Source organism: Euprymna scolopes, chromosome 32, assembly GCF_053919585.1.
Source record: "Euprymna scolopes isolate OS-2025 chromosome 32, ASM5391958v1, whole genome shotgun sequence".
NCBI lineage: Eukaryota > Metazoa > Mollusca > Cephalopoda > Sepiida > Sepiolidae > Euprymna > Euprymna scolopes.
The window spans coordinates 69,162,951-69,184,024 of NC_136513.1; the positions used below are offsets into that span (position 1 = coordinate 69,162,951).

Consider the following 21,074-nt stretch of genomic DNA (forward strand, 5'->3'; position numbering starts at 1 on the left):
TAAATATCTTCCAAACAAAAATTGTGATGAAAAACTTTTCAATTCTCAATTTTCTTGGCCTTATTATTTCCTAATCCATAGTTAGAAGCACTGAACCATAACATATTTTGTTATTAAATGCAGTTTGACTCAAATGCAGTTTTAATGCCTTCTTTTTTCCATACCACAAACAAGGATGACATCATTAATAACTTCAAATTCTATTGAAAATGGCAGAGTTATCTGGTGTTGCCCAGGGACATGGATAACAAAATATAAGAGTTAAAGAAAGTTATATAACATCTTTTTAAGACTCATTTTCTCTTTTTGACACCTGGTTCAATTTAATAGAAAAAAAAACAAACAAACAACAGAAAAAAACAAGAAAATGTCATCAGCAGACAACTGACTCTTTGACCTAGTTTTAATCTTATTTTTGAAACTCCAGTATGAATTATTATTTTCCGTTTCCATTTTCTTGTCTCATGCTGAGATAGGATATTTTGTGAATGATTACCAGTTTTTTCTGCCTATTGTCATTTCACTTGTGTTGCCTGTTGGGATCAGGTTGATCCCCTCGATGTGACTTTGGACCACCAACATTGATGCTGGACACATTTTGAAGCATTTTTAGTAACTGACGGCAGGTAATGTGGCTGGATGGCTGAAAAAAGTATTTTTGCTTCCCCTTCACCGTTTTTTTTTTGGGGGGGGGGCGCTCAATGGGAATGGATATATCATCCCCCCCACCCCCTCCTCTCCCTACAACCAGCTCATAGGTGATACAGAATCCAATAATATAAGGTTTGTAAGTGTATCCATTAGTAGTTTCTGAGTTTTTCTTTCAAATGAAAATATAACTTTCTTTCATATGATAAACTAGCTGTACCTACTTGATGTTGCCCGAGATACAGTGAAATCATTTTACTTAATTTTTATTTGTTTATATATTTAAAATTAAAGTAGACTACTTCTATTATATTTTTCAAGCTAAAATATGAGTTCTACGCATTACTCATAGAGTTCAAAATAGACTTCGTAGCCTCGTAGGAGATGTCCTTTTCTCTTCCCTGCAACCTCTATCTCACAGAAGAGATGTTGCGAGTTTGTCTCTGATGTATCATTATTTTCATGGAAAGTGTTCGACTGAGCTTCAGTCTATGGTCCCCCCTCGCCTAACTTTCACAAGAAAAACTGAAAACACTATCAATAATTTCCCCCACTCTTTATCTGTGCCTAAACCTAAACGTAGATTCCATAAACAAAGCTTCTTTCTTAGAACTGTACGCCTGTGGAATTGTCTTCCGTTTTCCTGCTTTCCGGCTGACTACAATATGGTTGTGTTCAAGTCTAACGTAAATAAGTTCTTGATGAGCCGTTCCATATAAGTTATCAAATTTACCGAATTTTCATTACTAATGATTACTATATTGTCCAATTTCTACTGTACACTCTTTAACCCTTATCCTTGAGTGGCCTCTTGGCCTTTATAATGTGGTGATGCCTGTGTAAAAAAAAAAATTACTGATTTTTATTTTTAAATGATTATTTAAAAAATGTTCCTTATCAGCAGTTGTCTAAGTAAATTTAAAACAAATGTATAGCTAAAAACATTATATTGCCAATAACATGGTAGAGTAATAAATGAAAAATGGCTTGTTTGTTTCATTTTACTTCAGTCGAAGTTGTCAAAAATAAAGGGGTCCCTTCTTAGGGGTTAACACTTCATCTCTATATGAGATACATAGATATTTGAATATTCCAGTAAAATTCTCCTTCATGTTTCAAATGTTGAGCTAGTAAAGAACTTAAGAACATTACTGGATTTCAAGAAAAGAATACATCTAGTCTGGTGGAGTATCCAGCTTTGTGCTATTACTTGAGGTAACATCACTTGGAGAACGTGGACCATTCCTTGTAAAAGCCAGTGTGGGTTAGCCATACTGAGGAAATCTTATTTCGACCATGAATACTATTTGATTTTGAATATTTAGTCATGATTTACTTGTAGGAAAAAGTATTCTCATGCCAGATTGTCCTGACAAACCCGTGTACAAAGAGACATTTGACACTCGAGGATAGTGTTTAGTAGGCATTCAAGTTCTGAAGTAAAATTTGATGTGTCAGTTTAAATGCTATTTGGATCTGACTTTGAAAATTTGATGAGTGTATTTTTGATATTTATGAAAAAGTTACATTTTTGTCAGTTTTTTTTTTTTTTCAGTTCTTGTTGGGGAGATGAACAAAGTTTTCCTTCAGTCCTTGTTTCGTGTAAAGAAGCATTGATCCTAATTTTTTAACGGATTTTAAACATTTGAAAATTTTAGATATTGGTAAAGGAAATTTCCATTTTTCTACCATCTTAATTGGACAAATCAATTTTGTTGAACTTTGTTCCAGCAGTAGTAGCAATAGCAGCAAAACATTTTCCAGAAATACTTCATTCTGATTGGCTGATTTTTGCAAAATACTCAATTTCGATTGGTTACCCAAATTGGACTTCAACCAATCAGAAGGAGATTTTAGGAGTCAAGCATCTACTTTGTTTTAGCTGTTTAAACAACAACTAAAAAGCAGTCAGCAGTGAGAGACTCTACTTGCCACATGAACCCTTGTCAGTCACAATGTTATCAATTACTACCAAACTTCTTGTGTGCAAACCACTATACAATAGGCTCTTGACAGACAACACAAGAAACATTTGCAGACTCCTTCATACATAGTCCACACAACTTTGTCTTACTTGTACTTATGACCGCTATCACTCTTGTCAGATTAAGTTGGGCTTCCTCTTGAGCACAAACTGCGCAGTCCAGTTTCAACGATTCTGAGACACGTCGCAGGAAATGGCTAACCATCCCCAATTCTAACGCCAAAGACTAACTACTTGTGGGCCCGATAGTACCACTAGGTCATCCTTAATCATTGTCGCCCGTGTCAACAAGTTTGTGGCAGCCAGGTAAAGAGGACAGAGAGAGAGGACTTTTCGAATGAGCTCTCCCTCTGGTTGATGAGCTGCATGTCCAAACCATTGGAGATGTTGAAGAAGGATGGACTGTAGGGGGGAGGGCGTATCTTTAGTCTTTGGAAGAGAGTAGAAACTGGAACAGCTTTCTCTAGCATACAGGAAGTACATCTTTGCATGCTGCTTAGTAAGTTTGCCTAAAACTTCCATGCAAATTCTTGTAGATGTTTTCAGGGTAACAGTGTTCAATTCGTAGTTACTATGCAACTGTTTTGTGAATGAACTATGCACATGCTCCTGCTGATGAGAAACTCCAAATCTTTCATTTTGATTTTAATAAACAAATTCTTTTCTTAAGAGACTCCACATTTTTTACTTGGTTTTTAAACTGAGTTTATAAATTATAATTAATATTTGAATGAAATGTCTTCTCATTTATTGAATTGATTTTCCAAAAACCTAAGTACGTCAGTTTTCTGCATTTGTAGTTCAAATAACTTCACGTAAAATTTCTTGAAAACGAATCTTGAGTGGAGAGTCATTCTTGTAACAGAAAAATGATTCAAAAAGAAATGGCAAAAGAAATAACTTGTAGAGGAAAAAAATTCAATTGCAAATATTAAGTGTAGTTGTCCAAAGTCGAAATTGGCATCGTTAATCCAGTCAAAAAAGCTTTGAATTGCAAAGAATTCCAGGTAATAATGGTAGCATCGTTGCATAGCATAGTTCCCTTCTTGTTTCATGACAAAAAGCTATTGCTGAAGAATTCAAAGAGGTTCAGTATATTTTATACAGTGATTCTGGCACCTAATTGGTTCGTTCTTATCATCCCTGGCTATAAATATAATCGTCCAAATATTTGTCATCATATGCCAAAAATATTGCAACAACTTATCAAGCAAGTTTGAAAAAAGTCAGAAGAGAAAGAGGATAATGAACAAATGCAAAAACAAAAATCCTTTCTGATTCAGGGAACTAAAAATATTTGTTGTCAAGCGCAATTTTATTAAAAGCAGCTGCATATATATATATCTATATATATATATATATATATATATATATATATATATATATATATATACACATTTTATTACCATATTTTTCTGTTTAGTTACATTTCAGCTACGCAACTGTTTTTTGGCCGTCATGTAGCCTCCTCAGACTTTTACAGAAGTTGTTGCTTTGAAGCGCGAAGCTCCACTGAGTTCTGTAAAAGTCTGAGGAGGCTACATGACGGCCAAAAAATGGTCGCGTAGCTGAAACAATAATGTAACTAAACAGAAAAATACGGTAATAAAAAAATAAAACGCATATTTGCTCTACAACAGTATTGAACACTTTCTTCGGTTTTTATTAATTACCATTTCTATTAAATATATATATATATATATATATATATATATATATATATATATATTATGATACATTTATTAAAATGTATAATTTATTATTTTATTGATTTTTAGCCGAGAGAAGATATATTTTCACTATATTTTATTTACTGTATCATTTTTGCACCAAAAAGCTCCATTCTCGTCTGATCGTTCACATTTTGTAAACAAAACAGAAAAGAAGGGGAGGAGGAGACCTGCGAGCAAGAGGAGAAGGAAGAGACAGAGATACTGTGAACGAAAGGTGGAAGAGGAAAGAGAAAAGAAAACTCATAGACGAGAAAGAGAGGAGAGAGAAAGGATTGCGAGAAATAAACCGAATAGAGAGAATTAAACTGTATAGAGAAAGAGAGAGATGTAGACCGTATAGAGAGAGGGGGGACTGAAAAAAGTTGTCAACACGCAGTGGAGCTTCGCACTTCAAAGCGACAAGGCGTAAGTCAGCGAAGGTCAGGGTGGCGAAGCTGACGGCAGCATGGTAGCAGCGTCGCGGAGGTAAATATCAATGACACCAGCCGATGTTGGCGGCGACGGTAAAGATCTGTTTTGATCAGCGGTCAAAGTTAGAATATTGACTGAACAAAAGAATGAACCCAGCGAAGGAAGGATCCATGGAACAGTGAAATTTTTATTATAAATCAAGGGCTTCGATGAGCTTCGGAAACAAATACTTGGAGCAATTAAAACGCACGCGCGTAATGAAACATAAATAATCCGAAGGACAAAAATATGAAAATTAACCTGCACACCCGTAATCAAATATAAACAATTTACAGGAAAGAAATATATATAAAAAAAGAGACGAAAGAAAGGTCACATTTCAAAGGACATTAAGTGAGTTTTTCAATCAGAACTTTCATTTCTCCAACATCTCTCTCTTACCCTAGAACCTGTATCTAATTGAGCAGACGATTTCTTATTTTATGTGAACATTGACTGTTAATATATTTTTCTCTCGGTAGAATTTGAATCATTAAATCATTTCATTTAGTTAGACATATTTAATTTTCTTTTCTTGAAGTGAATTTTATTTTATTTTTATATAAATAAAAGTTTGTTAATTTTTCGACGATACTTGTTCTTGTTATTTTTATGTGATTTCGTTGTCCAGTACATTTCATTTTATTGTTGTCTTCGAGACGGTTGTCCCATTCCCATAACAACGCATTATCAAAGAACCTGGGAAACTTTATTTTTTTTATATATTTCGTTACGTCACCCATCTCTACCGTCCCCAGTAGGACTGGGATACGTCGTAACAATATATATATATATATAACCATCATTGCTTGAAAGTCTTTCTACTTTAATTTTCGATTTATTTTTTTTGTGGAAATGAATAAAAACAGGTATTATTGAACTGGACCTGTAAGAAAAATGTGTTAATGTTTATTTCAGGTGTTCTAAATTATTAAAAAAAAAATGGTATTATTTAAATTAGAAATTAGTCCAAACAATTTTGTTTTGTTAATAAATTCATAATTTATGATGTAAAAAGTAAATAATATCAAATTGAAAATCATAAAAATGGATATTTTATAGTCAACTAGCTGTATAAACCCGGTGTTGCCTGGTTAAAACATATTTGCTGGATTGAAGGCTTAATCACATACAGCTAACTAATACTGATTAAAAATAAATTAAATAAATCAACTTAAAATAATTTTCCTAAACAAAATAATTAAAACAATTCTGCTACTAATAACCATTAGCATAGAGCTAATTATTAAAATAAATTTGCTTGAATGTAATATGCAAATGAGGTTACTCCTTGAATGTAGATTTCCTTTGAATAAATAGTTTATATAGAAATGAATAAATAGTGAATATATAGAAATCATGCTGGAATAAAAGTTTATAAAAGTCCGTTTTCAGTATGAAAATTAACTTGTGAAACGGTTTATCTTTTTTACATATTAAATTAAATTGTGAATAAACAAACCAACAGACAGGAATACGACTTTATTATAATAGATGTACAGATTGTAAAATCTTAAACTGATTGCTTGTAAAATTCAAATGATTTTATTTAAAATCTTAGTTTAAAAAAAAATGATATTCACATTTTTAAATAGCATACATATAATGAATTTATTAAACACTAAGTTGTTTTGAATTTAAATTCCTAACTAAATGAAATTTTTGTGAAAATTATTTATTAATGTTGAAAATAATCTATATTGCAAATGTTTTTGTCTTCAAGAAATAAACCAAATGGTTTCTTAAGCAGTTAAAGTTATTTATTTTGTTTAAAAAGTCGTCTCAATTAGACCTTTCTGCATAAAAATCTTCATTAAAAATATAAAAATATAAAAAGAATTATGACAAGTTGACCGATTGAAAGGAAAAAATAAAGAAAATTATAACGGTTCTGTGGACATGGAGTAACGAGAAATTTTGAAAGCAAATGATATAAAAGGCGTAACTACAATGTATATTGGGTGCATGCTAAATTTGAGAGAGAAGGGGGAGAGGTGATTGAAAAAGTCACTGCAATTTTTTATTTTGCTGGTAAAACAGTTGTTGACAGGACATGAAATTAGAGTAGGAAAAGTAACAACAACACAATCACCTTTATCGTCCTCCTCCGCCATAGCAACAGAATTTTGAAACATGATAACCATTGTAATGTAGATTTTAAACACAACCATGCTACTAAGAATATTTCTGTTTTTTTTTTTTTGAGGACAACAAAAGCACTATTTTATAATAACACAAAGGTTTTTAACATTTTTTTTCTTATTTTGAGCATTTTTCAACATATATCAATTTTTTTGTTTGTTGGAGTCAGACAATTTTCACAGCATCTTAAAGCATTGAATTTGCTCCATCAGTTCAAAGCATCTATCTTGACTAGACTTTGAACTTTTTGGAGCTCGAATTTGATTTTGTTTGGTATTCCTCATCCATGTTTTTGATAAAAGAGTAAAATCAAACTTTTGGACAAAGAGTTGTTCTTTATAGAAAATAAACCGATTTAGATGATCACTACAATATTTAAACAAGTTTGCACAATTCTATGAAAAGAATAACTGTTCACTTATTCATATGTATGTGAGTGTGTGTGTGTAAAACAGTTGAGTCATTGTAGTGGTTGTTTGTCTGTATTTGGATGCTGTAGGTAAAAGCCATCATGTGTGTAGAGTAAAAGATGTGATCACCAATTTGTAGATGGATTGAGAAGTTAATTCTATGGATTGTTGAGTGGCTGGATATGATAAAAATGGGTTATTTTCATTTGGTTAAGGACAAACTTCCACTCTACAATTGAAATAAATTTCATTAATGCAGTTTCATCAACACAACAAACATGATCTGCAGAGAGTTATGAAAACAGAAATACAAAACTATATTAACCCAATAGACATACATATACTGTTATACAAGTGAGGTTGAGTCCTGGTTTTTCATCTTGCCTTTCACCGGAGTTGTGATGATGAGCAAGAAAAGAAATATGACATCTTGTTGACTTGACTGCCAAAAACAGACTGTTTGAAAAGTGCAGAAAAAGATTTTTTTTACTTGGGAATCACTGCTTATCAAGGCCCAGAAGCCACTCTAAGATAAAGGTTAATGAGTGTACCGTAGTTCAGTGTAGTAATTGTTTGGGGTGTAAATTGGGTATGATTTAATTATTTAAGGGGACGGCTCAACAGGAATTTGTTCACATTGGATTTAACAACCATGTTGTAGCCAGTTGGAAAGCAGGCAAGCAGAATAGAGTTCCACAGATGGGCAGTTCTAGTTCAGTTTTGGGCAAACATTGCCTTCTACACAATCAGTGTTCTTATTGAATAATGTATGAATCACTGCACGAGTAAAAACATATGTAAAAACCCCCAAAAAACAAATCATTTAACCGCAACATTATGTGTATTCATCATCAAAAAGTCTGTAGAGATGCTTGCATTTTGTTTGACTAATGTGTGTGGTATTGCTCAATTCTCACCTGATCTATTGTCATCATCATGATGCTGGATGCTGACCTTGCTGCTTGTCTGTAGCAGAGAAGGAGCTTGCTGCACACATACTATATAAATCTATCTGTTTTTTTGAGTAGGAAATATTTGATAATTCAAAACTCGTAGCAATTTTGAAACCATTATTAGTTTGATAGTGAGGATGTAGAAGAGATAATTATTCTTGAGTTTTGCAAAAATGTTTTGATGTATTTTTGGAGATGTGTATTGTCTCTTCTCCTATTGATTTTAAAACATAGGACTATAATATATCCTATAATCTATTATCATTAGTCTTAGTATTTTTGAAGTGGGAAAACATTTTTGTAAATGTTTTGTTAGAAATTGCTTCATTTATCTCGAAAGAATTAATATTTTGTTTTATTATGAGATGAAATTAAATGATGTTTGCCAATTTCACATACTAGCATGACTCGTGTCCTGGCCTTGCAGTGATGGGAAATATATAAAAGAATAATTTAACTTTAAAAAAGTAAATATTAAAGTATCATTCTAAAAAAATCAGTAATGAACTCATTTCACTGTAAGTAACTTAGGTCATTAAAATAGAATTTAGCCATGTTTTTTATATTAAGATAAATAATTGTTGTAAAAAAAGATGTAAATAAAATCAAATTAATGAAGTTTGAAGTGAGGGCTCAGTTCCCTACTATAAAGTTTTGAGTAATATAGTAATAGCAATAACTAACAGAAATTCCACAGGGGACTCATTCATATTTAATATATTGATGTTGGCATTCCGTAGATGTTCCGCATAAATGGAGACACTCTGATATTATTGTAGCTTTTTTGTTTGCAAAAGTATTTATCTAAGATTTCAGGGACGCTTAGCGTAGCTCGGTTATGAAGTACGCTTAAATATGATATTTTAATTCTTGCAGATTTCGTATATATTATTATAGAGTTATGATTTTTATATATAAAGTTGCGATTTCCAAAATAAAAAAAATATATTCATGTGACTTTGGTGCACCAGCTTGAATTGAAATGAAAACTTATGAAAAAAATATATGTATATAAATCACTTAAAAATACAAAAAAACAATCGTATTTACTGACTTTTTGTGTCAATTTAAACTAAAAGCAATGATGTCTACTTAATTATCATGTCAGAAGTACTTAAATATTACCGCATTATTTAGAAAAAAACATGAGTTCAATCTTTATCATAAAAACAATCGCCACATTTCTTTGGGAAGACGTGACATAATAACAAGAGAAGTAACTCAGTTACAAGCAAAATGCACAATTTATTGAAAAAATGGATAATTTATTGAAAAAATGGCATTAATTACACACAATTTATTGAAAAAATGGACAATTTATTGAAAAAAATGGACAATTTATTGAAAAAATGGCATTAATTACACACAATTTATTGACAAAATGGCATTAATTACACACAATTTATTGACAAAATGGCATTAATTACACACAATTTATTGACAAAATGGCATTAATTACACACAATTTATTGAAAAAATGGCATTAATTACACACAATTTATTGAAAAAATGGCATTAATTACACAATTTATTGACAAAATGGCATTAATTACACACAATTTATTGACAAAATGGCATTAATTACACACAATTTATTGACAAAATGGCATTAATTACACACAATTTATTGACAAAATGGCATTAATTACACACAATTTATTGACAAAATGGCATTAATTACACACAATTTATTGAAAAAATGGCTTTAATTACACACAATTTATTGAAAAAATGGCATTAATTACACACAATTTATTGAAAAAATGGCATTAATTACACACAATTTACCTCCCTTTGGAACTCTGCTGGTTTTTAGTGAAACATTTTATTTTTGCTAACTTTCATCAAAAAAATCTTTTTTTTTTCGTAACTTTTACATATATTCATTACTGTAACATGACTGTCAAATAAAAACCATAGGTTTGCCTTGAACTTCAATAGTAAAAATTTTGAATTTCGCTATTATAATGTAGTTGCACTGAAAAGGTTTTTGTCACCATATATGAATTATGTCTTTTTTTTTTTTATTCTGTTCTGTTCTGGAATAACTGAATGCGATTTAAGAAAAAGTACAGTATAACTTGTTTGTAAACCCCCACCCACTAAAAAGGAAGAAAATGAAATTAAAAACAAAGAAATAAAAACAAAAAAAAAAAACAAAATAAAGAAAGACCACAGAAGATAATCTGTCAATGTAGGAAAACCAAAAAAAATAAAAATGAAAGGAAGCATTTTGGAATCGAAAACATCGTTGTCTGTTGTAATTATTGCTATTACTGAAAGGATACCGTGTTTTAATTTCAATGGTTGTTTGTTTAGTGTTGTCAATCTTATTCAGTTATTCTAGAATAGGAGGATCATAACCAATCAAAACACTGTAAAAACAGAAAGCATAAGTTATAGGGATAATAGAAAGAACAAAATAATGACAGTTAATGTCTCATATGATGAAATGGTGGCAGTGGCAGTAGATTTTAGCCTGTGAATGAAAGAATAAAATTGTTTTTGTTTTTAAATTTTTATTATTTTGTAATCATTTGAACTGAAACTTCATAATTTGTGTATTCATTCTTTTGTGGATTCTTATCCACATTTTGATAGTTTTCGTTGTTTAACCACATTTCATCCAACTCATCCTCTGACTTTCTTCAGGTGATTAATTGTGACGGGATAGAAATGCTGAGTCTTGTAAACGTATTGCCAGTAATTACTGCCTTCTGTAGTTGTTGTCTCATGTTTTGGCTAAGTAATCCTCTGGCCTGTTTGGGTAGAATTGAAACCGCTATCTTCAGACAATGCTTATCTGAAACAGTAGAGACCCAACACCTCTATCTACTGCACCACAAGTTACAAGATTCAATATTCCTATCCTGCCGCGATTAATCACCTGAAGAAGGCCAGAGGATGAGTTGGCCTTAATGTGATGAGACAACAAGAACTATGAAGATGAGGATAACAATCTGTGAAAGACTGAATAGACAAGATTGCTTTTGTTTTAGTCTAATCATTGTACATATTTGCTGTCTTTTTTTTTTTTAATTTATTTTTTTATTATTTGAACGTTTTTATATGTATTTTTGACAATCAAACAATTTTAGATCTATGTAGGGAGATTCCTATGCTGAACTAATAAATAATAATATAAACAGATTAAAAAAGTAAAATATTTTCGTTTGTTAGATGGATAAAGCGTTCACCTTTGATTCAGTTTTATGATATTTTTCAGAGTTTGAAGCAAACGCTAGACATCTTTTTTTTTCTTTGCTATATAGTGTTTCAATTATTTCCTAGCCAATATCGAGCAACATCATGAACATTTTATTATTTTAATTTCACTGTGATTCTATAATAATATAATGTTTATATTTAGTAAAAAACACCAACTGTTTTTCATTTGAACTGATATGCAGAAAGGAAAAAGCTTTAAAAATCCAGCATTGGTGACAACTTCAAATAATATTGTAATAAATGGGGCAAATATTTTTACTAGGTCATAGATAAATTCTATCCAGTCCAACTCTTGAAAAATGGGCCGCCCTCATCTACATAGAAAATGTCAACTGTTAAAATGTAAACTTAACAACAAACTAATGTAAGTATAACTTTCATGAGCCAACCACAAAATGAAAAGCTTTTGGGGATGGGGATGAATTAACACTTATTATTGTACACTAAAACATAGCACAGAAAATGGATGATTATGAAAATAGTGGTAGTTTACAATTTTTTTTTTTTTTTTTTTTTTTTTTAGATTATTGGTCCCCAATGTGGTGGAATTTCATTTTGGTAGAAGGTGGTGGGATAATTCAGTGTGATTGTGTAGTTCGTATTTTTAATTTTTATTTTTTGTGATTTTTCCATCAGGTAAAAATTGAAGCGTTTGAATGTAAAATGTGATAAAACCAATTTCTTAAAATTGAGAGATTAAACTTTACAAAAACAAACGTATCAAATCTTAATTTATATTATTTGGATTATTGTTCTCATTTTGTGTCATTTTCACAAAGTTTCAACCAATGTAATTTCTGACCTGTTGAACTTGGAAATCTGCATAGAAGTTCAAATGAAACCCTTTATTTAATTCATGGGGATAGCATACTCTTGTTACCTTGGTAGAAATCCTAAATTGCAATTCTAAGTGTCGCCTGCACGGAGGACTGAACCTACAACCTCCAGAAGAATGTAACTTACAACTGAATTTTACCAAGTACTTTATTAGTATGAATTTTGGGAGCTTTAATCCTATTCTTGTTTTAGATATACAATCTTACTATTTATCTCTATTTATTGCTATATAGTATTAAGTAACTTTAACTATTATTTATGGTTTCCATATTGCATCAAATTCTATACTAGGTCTCCTTAATACTCTTCATATATAGTTTATACCTCAAATGTTATCTTAGGTAAATAATTTTGTCGGGAGGAGGAGAAGTTACAAAACTGTTTTATTTTGTAGCTATTACATAATCACTGGTTAGACGGTTTGGTTAGAAGCAAAATGTAGTATTTTCTGATAATAAACTTCATCTTTTCTATTTTCAGTTAAAAGAGAAATCCTTTTTAGTTGAGGTAATTTTTTATTTTTGTCCCAATCCAAAGTGCTCCTTTTGGAGGAGCTGGATTTTCCCTACATTAAAAACTAGCTTTTTGTTTAACTCTGTCCTTGTGGGGAGGTGAGTCAATTGAAACGCTACTGTTAAAAATATGTTGTAAGATAAACTTCAACCTTCAGGTTGTGATCAAAGTGTAGTCTGTTCTCGATTGTGAAGATCCTATTAGACTGAGGCAATTTTTAGTTTTGTTCCAATCCAGTGCCCCTTTTTAGGTAGCTAAATTTAGTAAATTTTCACTGACCTTAAGTCTTACTTTACTGTAATTATCTTATATGAAAACAATAAGTAAAGTTTCAAAACATAGGTCAGAGGAAATAGATATTCTAAAGTTAACTCAGCAAAACTCTTGGCATAATAATTATTAGGGCTCGGACAACAAAATAATCTTATCACTATATTCTGTTGTCGTAGACCTGGTGATTTTTGGAGATAAGGATTGATAATTCAGACTTCCATTCTCATCTTGTGTTATTCTCACAATGTTTCAGACATGTAACCTTTGACTTTCTTCAAGCGTCTTGTTGAACACTAATAACAAAGCCCCCGTTAGTAAATCCTGCATGATATTACAGTCAGTATGTCAGCTGTTGATCTTGCAGGATAAAATCCATATTGCTTGTCACTAAGTAGATTGCTTTTGCTGAGTTTATTGACAACTTTCAAAATACTTTTAAACTTGATATGTTTGTGAAAGAAGTCTTTATTTTCAGTAAGAATAGTTATTACTTTATTAGAATGACAGCTTTTACATTTGTTTATTCAATTTTTAAGGTTAGATAGTGACTCTAATTATTAATGTTGTATTATGAAATTTTGGATTACTTAAATTATTTGTTCTACTGCTATCATCTTGAATGTTATTCTCACATTTCGATCGATGTAACCTCTCACCTTCTTCAGGTGTATCTTGTAAAACTCGGAAATCTAAGTGGAGTTTTCAACAGAACGTTTTATTTGATCCACATAAGTAGCATACTCTTGTTCCATCAGCCATGATTGGGTTGAAATCTTAAGTAATTTGCAATTGTATTCTTAGTATCGCCTGCACTGAGGATTAAACCTATAACCTCCGGATGAATGTCACTTTAAACTGAATTTTTATTTAATGTTTCATCTGTTATGCCACAGGTCCTTGTTGTGTCCACAAGATGAGAACAGTAATGTGAAAAATCCAAATTATCAATCCTCATCTAAAAAATTGAAAACATAATATTAATAAACTGTTTTGTTTGTATTTTGTTAATTATAATGCCAATTTAGTTTTTAATTTTTCTTTTTTATATTTTAGCTTTTTGAAAATTATTCTCCCAGCAACAAGATGCTTTCAATAAGGAGCCGACTTCAAGGTAGGTATTTGGTATTTAAAAAAATATTTTGTTTTAAACCAAATCTGAATTTAAACTTTTGTAAATCTCTTTTAAACAGTTTAAATAGATTAAAAAATGAAATAAGTTTTGAATAATTTGCTGAAACAAAAGTAATTGTTTGTAGAAAAGAAACATTTAAATCTGAGAGAAAATGGATAATTGCAAAATATTGAAAACAAATCAAATCCAAACTATTTTCCGTTGACTTTTTTCTTTCTTTTTATTCAAAGAACTTTATCAAAGTAGTCTGTTTGCCAGACTCTGAGAACAGATTATTTGCAAGATTATATTTGAGCACAAGTCCAGCTATGTATTGAGCTTGGTAGACTGTTGGGATATTCTGGGCTGCTTGGCACACAAACCTGGTTAAGCTGTCAGAGTTTTTAGGATCCACTGGGAAATGGTCAAACTTCCTTTCAAGATCTTTTTGGTAGTCAGGAGAGTTCACTTTCTCAAAGATGAATCTTGTTCCAAAGGAACTGTGGGTGGGCTGATTGTAGTGTTAACTGTCATGTTGTGTTTTGGGCAGTAGTTCCAGTAATTTTTTTTTTTTTTTTTTTTACTGATAAACACAATATTAGGGTTTTATCCTGCTTTCTACCATCTGCTGTTCAAGAATTTTAGTTGCTTCCATTGTAGATAAGATAAGGTTTTCATTATAGATCAGATTAATCTGGTTGGTTTTCATTGCACCTCCATATGCATTGTTTTTGGCTACTATAGCTTTTAAAATCTCCAATTTCAAATTTTGGTTTCCCAGATAATGGTGGCATTTCAGGCATCATGAGTGGTATGAGAGGTGGTTTGTAAACAGAGTTGATTATTCCTCTGAGTTCAACAGTTAGGATTCCAATGTTTTCATCAGTCTTTGGTATTGATTCAATGATTCTTCCATTTTTTACTAGCAGGATGCTTTCATGCTTTCCTTGTGGTCTTTTTATTATGATGGTCATTCCATCCACATTTGGGTGGAGATATTTAAGTCCACAGTAGATTTGTTGCAGAGTTTGCAGCAAGTTCTTTGGTTGTTGATAGTTCTTTAATATTTAGAGATATGATAATCAATACTGAGCTTGGCCCCTCTTCATAGTTCGGACTGGTAAGCTACTAACATTCATTGAGCTTAATTTTTTGGTTTACTTTAATGTGTTTGGTAGAATTCATAGATAATAGTAAATATTACTTGACAAGGATCATGACATGAATGCTTCTACCTTAATCCTCATTTTTTTCTATTACAAACTAATAAAAGCTTAAAAGTAGTTGACTCATGTCTCTTATTTTAGTATAAACAGGAAAGATTTTTGAATATGCATAATATAAAAGACGGGTTTTGAACCATTGTAATTCCTTATTGGGCAGGATTACAGAACTTTCTGGATTTGGAACATCTTACAAGTAAGAAAGTTTCTCAAGAGGTGAAGTGAGCCAAGATTGGGAAATTTTTTTTGCTTTGTGGGTCAAGGGGCAATATTTGAATTGTCAAATGGTCATCTATTAAAATGTTCACGAGAGGATATGCGTTGCATGGAGAGAAATGATATGAGAATGATACAATGGATGTGTAATGTAAGTTTTAAAGACAGGGTTAGATGTGATGATCTAAAATGAAGATTAATGTGAAGCGTGTAAGGAGATGTGTGTTGGACAGGATATTTTGATGCTATGAAAGAATGGATGAGAGTTCTTGAATTAATAGATATAGAGCAGTTGAGGTAGTAGGATCAGTTCATAAGGGAAGACCAAGGAAAGTATGGGAAGAATTGATAAAGATGAATTTGAGAAAAAGAGGGATAAATAAAGACCTGGCTAGAGATAATTTAGTTTGGAAGTCAATTTTCAAAAGCTGTCTAACACATGCCAGCATGTGAAATGGATGTTAAATGAAATATGATCATGATGATGATGGTGATGAATCTGTTTTTGAATAAATTCAAAGTGAGTTCATTTTTTCTAATAGTTGTCCATTAATAAAATTTCTTTTCATATAAATTGTTTCAGAAATGTTTTGAATATGAAAAGTTTTTTTAAATGAAATAATTATTTTTCTGACAAAAAAACCATTTCTTTATGATATTTGAAATACAGTTATGATGAGTATTCAATCGGAGCCTCTACATATTTTCCAATGTGTGTAATCTATCCTGATGATGTTTTTATATTCTTTGTCCCTTGTTTTGGTCTTTTATTAATTAACCTGCTGAATAAAAGCATCTCTCTGGCCGAATGTGACTTGTGTGCCATAGTTTGGTGACGCCTGAAAATTGATATTCAAAATTTTTTCTGTTCTTTGTTTTTTTTTCTCTCTAGTTTTGAAGGAAATTGCTTCCGATGAAATGTCTGAGAATCCAATGAAAGAAGATCTCGCCAGGCAGAAAGCTCTTCAAGAATCTAAAAGAGAGAAGCGAAGACGAAGAATAATAAATGAAATTTTTGAAACGGAAAAAACCTACTTGAATCACTTGGATCTGATACATCGGGTGAGTTTGGTTGCAGTTCGATTTCGGGTGTTTGATATTGTCAGTTTTGAGAGTTGCCTTCCTGTTTTAGTATTGCTAGCATGATGCCCCCCCTCCCTAAAAAAAAGATGGATGTTATCATGACAACTGAACAAATACTACACTACAACTCTCAAAAATAGGATGATATCATGATAAATGAACATGGACTATGGTACCCCCTTTCTCCAAAGTAGGACGTAATACCTGGCAGGATGGTTTCATGATAACAGAACAGATACTACACTACCTGAATTGAACATTGAAAGATAGCACATATTAAAATGATATAGCCAACTGAACTAAGCATTAAATGATAATACAATCGAAGTAATAGTAGAGTTTCAGCATCAAACAGCAAATCTCTATTAGTAATAGACATTTGCTGGCATTGCTTGGAAAATAGTAAAATATTTTTTATCTCCCTTCTACATCAAGATGATATGACACAAGGGTCATTTCATAAAGTTCATAATTTTTATATTACTAAAAACAAATTTAAACAATGAAACAGTAACATTTTATTTATTATTTTATGCAAAAAAATAAGTATTATGTCAATTTTATATCTAACACTGTTTGCTGCAAACTTTAAGTCGCCTGTTCTGATTCACCAAATTCTTTTTTAGATAATTTATTATTTTTTTACATACAGTTCAGATATTTTAAAATAAATCTGTAAAACCAGAAAGTTTTTTATTTTTGGTAAAATTTAGAAATGTTTTTTTACCTAATAAGATCATAACATGATAACATTTTTTTTTTACATTCAACATTTTAAAATTTACTTTTCATATGGAATTTTGTTTTTAGCATTTCTATATAATACAGGTAAATTGTTTTCATTTTACAAGTTCTTAACATTTTTTTAGTGTATCTTTTCTCTATTGTGTAATAAATGTAAATAAAATCATGTTGCAGGGTATTTCATCTTTTTAGCATAAAGAAAGTAAACATTTTAAAATAGGAAATACTTTTTTCAGTCCTTAATAATACAACCCAAATTATGTTAAATCGTTTTTATTTTGAGAGTTCTTTATTTTATTTATTGTTAAAGCTGGAAATCTTTTTAGCATTACTAAATATATAAAATGTTTAAAATTGAAATTAAATTTTTATGCATTATTTATTTATTTTTTTTTTTTAACTATTTCCATTTTCATATTTATTTTATTGTTGTAGCATTTTGATTTTCCATTGCGTTACGCATGCATCATTCCGGATTCTGTTCATGCCAAATTGTTCAGTAATGTCGAACAGATTCAACAAGTGAACATGAAATTATTTGAACAAATGGAGCAAACTACCATTGGTCAAGCCTTCCTTTATCTTGGACCTTTTCTCAAGCTTTATTCAATGTATGCCAACAACCACAGCCAGGCATTGGCCACTCTGCAGGTGAGTCCTAATTTTGATTCTTTTTAAATTTGTAACATGTTTAGACTTTCTATCCAATAATCGATGGTTTAAAATAGACATAAAAATTGACTTAGTTTAGTTTCGCCTTCAATACTTTTTTACATCTGGTTATTATGTATAATCTTCTACGTTTCTTCAGCTCTCCTGAATACTAACCCAATCTAATGACACATCAGCAGTAACATTGGCATGTACGTATACTTTCAATGTCCTATAACTTTTCACTTATGACGCATTTTTAAAAAATTTTTCTTTTCTTTTTTTGCCGGCTTTTGCTTTACACTCGTTTTTTTTTCTCTTTCAATGGATTTATTTCTTTTTGCTATAATATTGTGGGTTGTTCCTGACATTCATGAGCAGCAAAACGTGCAAATTATATATAAAACAAAGAATAAAAATATTTTTAATCTTATCTTTATGTATCTTAAATAATTTTAATCTATCTTTATGTATCTTAAAATTTCTTTATATACTGTTATTTAAATACAAGGAGACTAACTCTGTTTTATGCCAAAAAATTATCTCCCCTGTCTTCAAAAAATAATTCCAAACTATTAAATACTTTCAAGATATGACAGTGTAAAGTCGAACAGAATGAAGGAAGAAAGCGACCACGTGTCTGCGCGTGTTGTCTTACCTGCTGGGAGGATCACAGGGAGGGCAGAAATTAAAAATGGCGGCTGTGGTTTTTGTAAGATTATTGAGCGATGATGTCAGGCCTCACGTGACTGTTTTTCTGGCCGCCGATTGGCTGATGACGAACGCTTGGACAATAAAAGGAGTATGTTCAGAAGATCGAGGACAGTGTGTATCAACTGCATCAGTGTGATTAGACGTTCGACGTGTGTGTTAATCGACTGCCATAGTTGCAAAACGAATTCAAGCTATTTGGGTGAAATGGGGGAAAAAATTGACTTCAAATTAATACCAGAGTTTGATGGATCGACCCCGGTACTTGACTGGGTGGAAAAGGTGGAATTACATTGCCTTTTGTCTGGCGTAAAAAACTTTGAACGTGTTATTCCTCTGCGTTTGTCCGGCGGCGCTTTTGCGATGTATCAACAGCTCAGCCATGAGGGCAAACAGGACTACGAGAAAATCAAGGCGGCGCTGTTCAAGGCGTTTGCGATTGACCCCACCACTACTTGGAAGCAACTTGAGGCAAGGACCTTATGTCCAGGCGAAACGGTCGACGTGTACTTGGCAGAGCTGACGAAGTTGACAGTGTTGTTTGATGGACTGCCTGAGCGGGCCTTAGCATGCAAATCCCTAGCAGGACTCCTGACAGGAGCAAAGCAACTACTACGAGCTAGCTCAAGTGCAGATTCGTTGCCTAGTAGATCGGGCCAGGACTGTAATGAAGAATTACTCCCAGATGAGGGAACCAGTAATTGCTGCTGCTCAGTCCACACCGAATGATAAGAAACCGTATCAGGGACCCGGTCCACGTGGTGGAATCATATGCTACAGATGCAGTGGACAGGGACACATTGCAAGGAACTGCCGGCAACAACCAACGGCTGTTCGCTGCTATCGGTGTAAGGAAACTGGCCATATAGCTCAAGAGTGTCCGGAAAACGGAACCGGGGACAAGGTGTCAGCGTCGACCTCTTCCCCACGCTGCCGGTCATTCCGATATATATCAACGAAACACTGTGCTCAGCACTCCTTGATTTCGGGTGCTCCCGCGCTATCGTATGTGCAGATCTCTGCCACACTTGGAGAAAGAAGAACGTCAGAGTGACTACCATCAGTGGAGAGACGCGCACATGTTGCGGGGTGGGCAATGTAAACATTCGGACGAAAAATGGAAGCTCCGCTAACCTAGAGGCGCTGGTAGTGCTCAATAAACCCCTGAGTTTTGACCTGCTCCTAGGATATGATGCCATCAGAGCCCTTGGTGGTGTCTATATAATGGCGAGAAAGCCCCAGTGTGTGCTGCGCCAAGGATCGACCAACCAGACTTCAGCGTCGAATTTGACGAGCAAAAGAGGGCTTGGACTGCCTCATGGAAGTGGTCGGAAAACCAGGAACCAGCCAAACTGCAGAATGGAATAACTGAATACCATGTGCCCGACCACATGAGGCCCGCGTACGAAGAAGAACTTCGCAAATGGATCAAGGATGGCTGGCTGATTCCCTATCCCTTACAAGAAACTTGGACCTCCTAAGGGTCTGATCCCATTAATGGCGGTAACTCAGCACAACAAAGCCAAAGTCAGGCCGGTAATGGACTACCGAGAACTGAACTCGTATGTTGATGCATTCACAGCTGATGCTGACGTGTGTGCTAGCAAACTACGAGAGTGGCACCAGCTGGGTTCTAATGTGTCCCTGTTGGATCTGAGAAGAGCATATCTGCAGGTCCGGATTAGCGAGACAATGTGGCCGTTTCAGACGGTAGTGTTTGCCGGTAGGAGGTATTGCCTCACAAGACTGGGCTTTGGGCTGAACGTTGCGCCCCAAATAATGGAGACGATCGTCAATGCTGTATTGTCACAGGATAAGACCGTAAAAGAGGGGACATCAGCATACCTTGACGACATATACGTGAATGAAGACATTGTGCCGTCATCACGTGTGAGGGCCAAGCTAGCCGAACTTGGACTGATGTGTAAGGATCCAGAACGCTTGAAGGATGGCGCTCGTGTCTTGGGGTTGAGCGTTCAACAGGAGCGAGGGACCTTGAAGTGGGGGCGTGGAACTGCAGTTCCTGAAGTGCCCCATGTCCTCACGAGGCGGGCTATATTTTCCCTGTGTGGAAAACTGGTGGGACACTTATCAGTATGTGGATGGACTCGGGCCGCGACAGCCATCATGAAGAGGAGGGCGAGTGCAGTTACCAAAGGCTGGG

The 21,074-nt window shown here is 33.0% G+C and overlaps 1 protein-coding gene across 1 annotated transcript in view; it reads left to right on the forward strand.

The window, feature by feature from the left end:
• The window catches only part of LOC145256416 (rho guanine nucleotide exchange factor 39-like), a 100,835-nt gene that overhangs the window by 13,924 nt on the left and 65,837 nt on the right, over window positions 1-21,074 (forward strand). Inside the window, exons 2-4 of the mRNA XM_080115292.1 lie at window positions 14,225-14,282; window positions 16,614-16,783; window positions 17,984-18,199. Coding sequence (XP_079971418.1) covers window positions 14,225-14,282; window positions 16,614-16,783; window positions 17,984-18,199 — 444 coding nt within the window. The remainder of the gene's footprint in view (window positions 1-14,224; window positions 14,283-16,613; window positions 16,784-17,983; window positions 18,200-21,074) is intronic.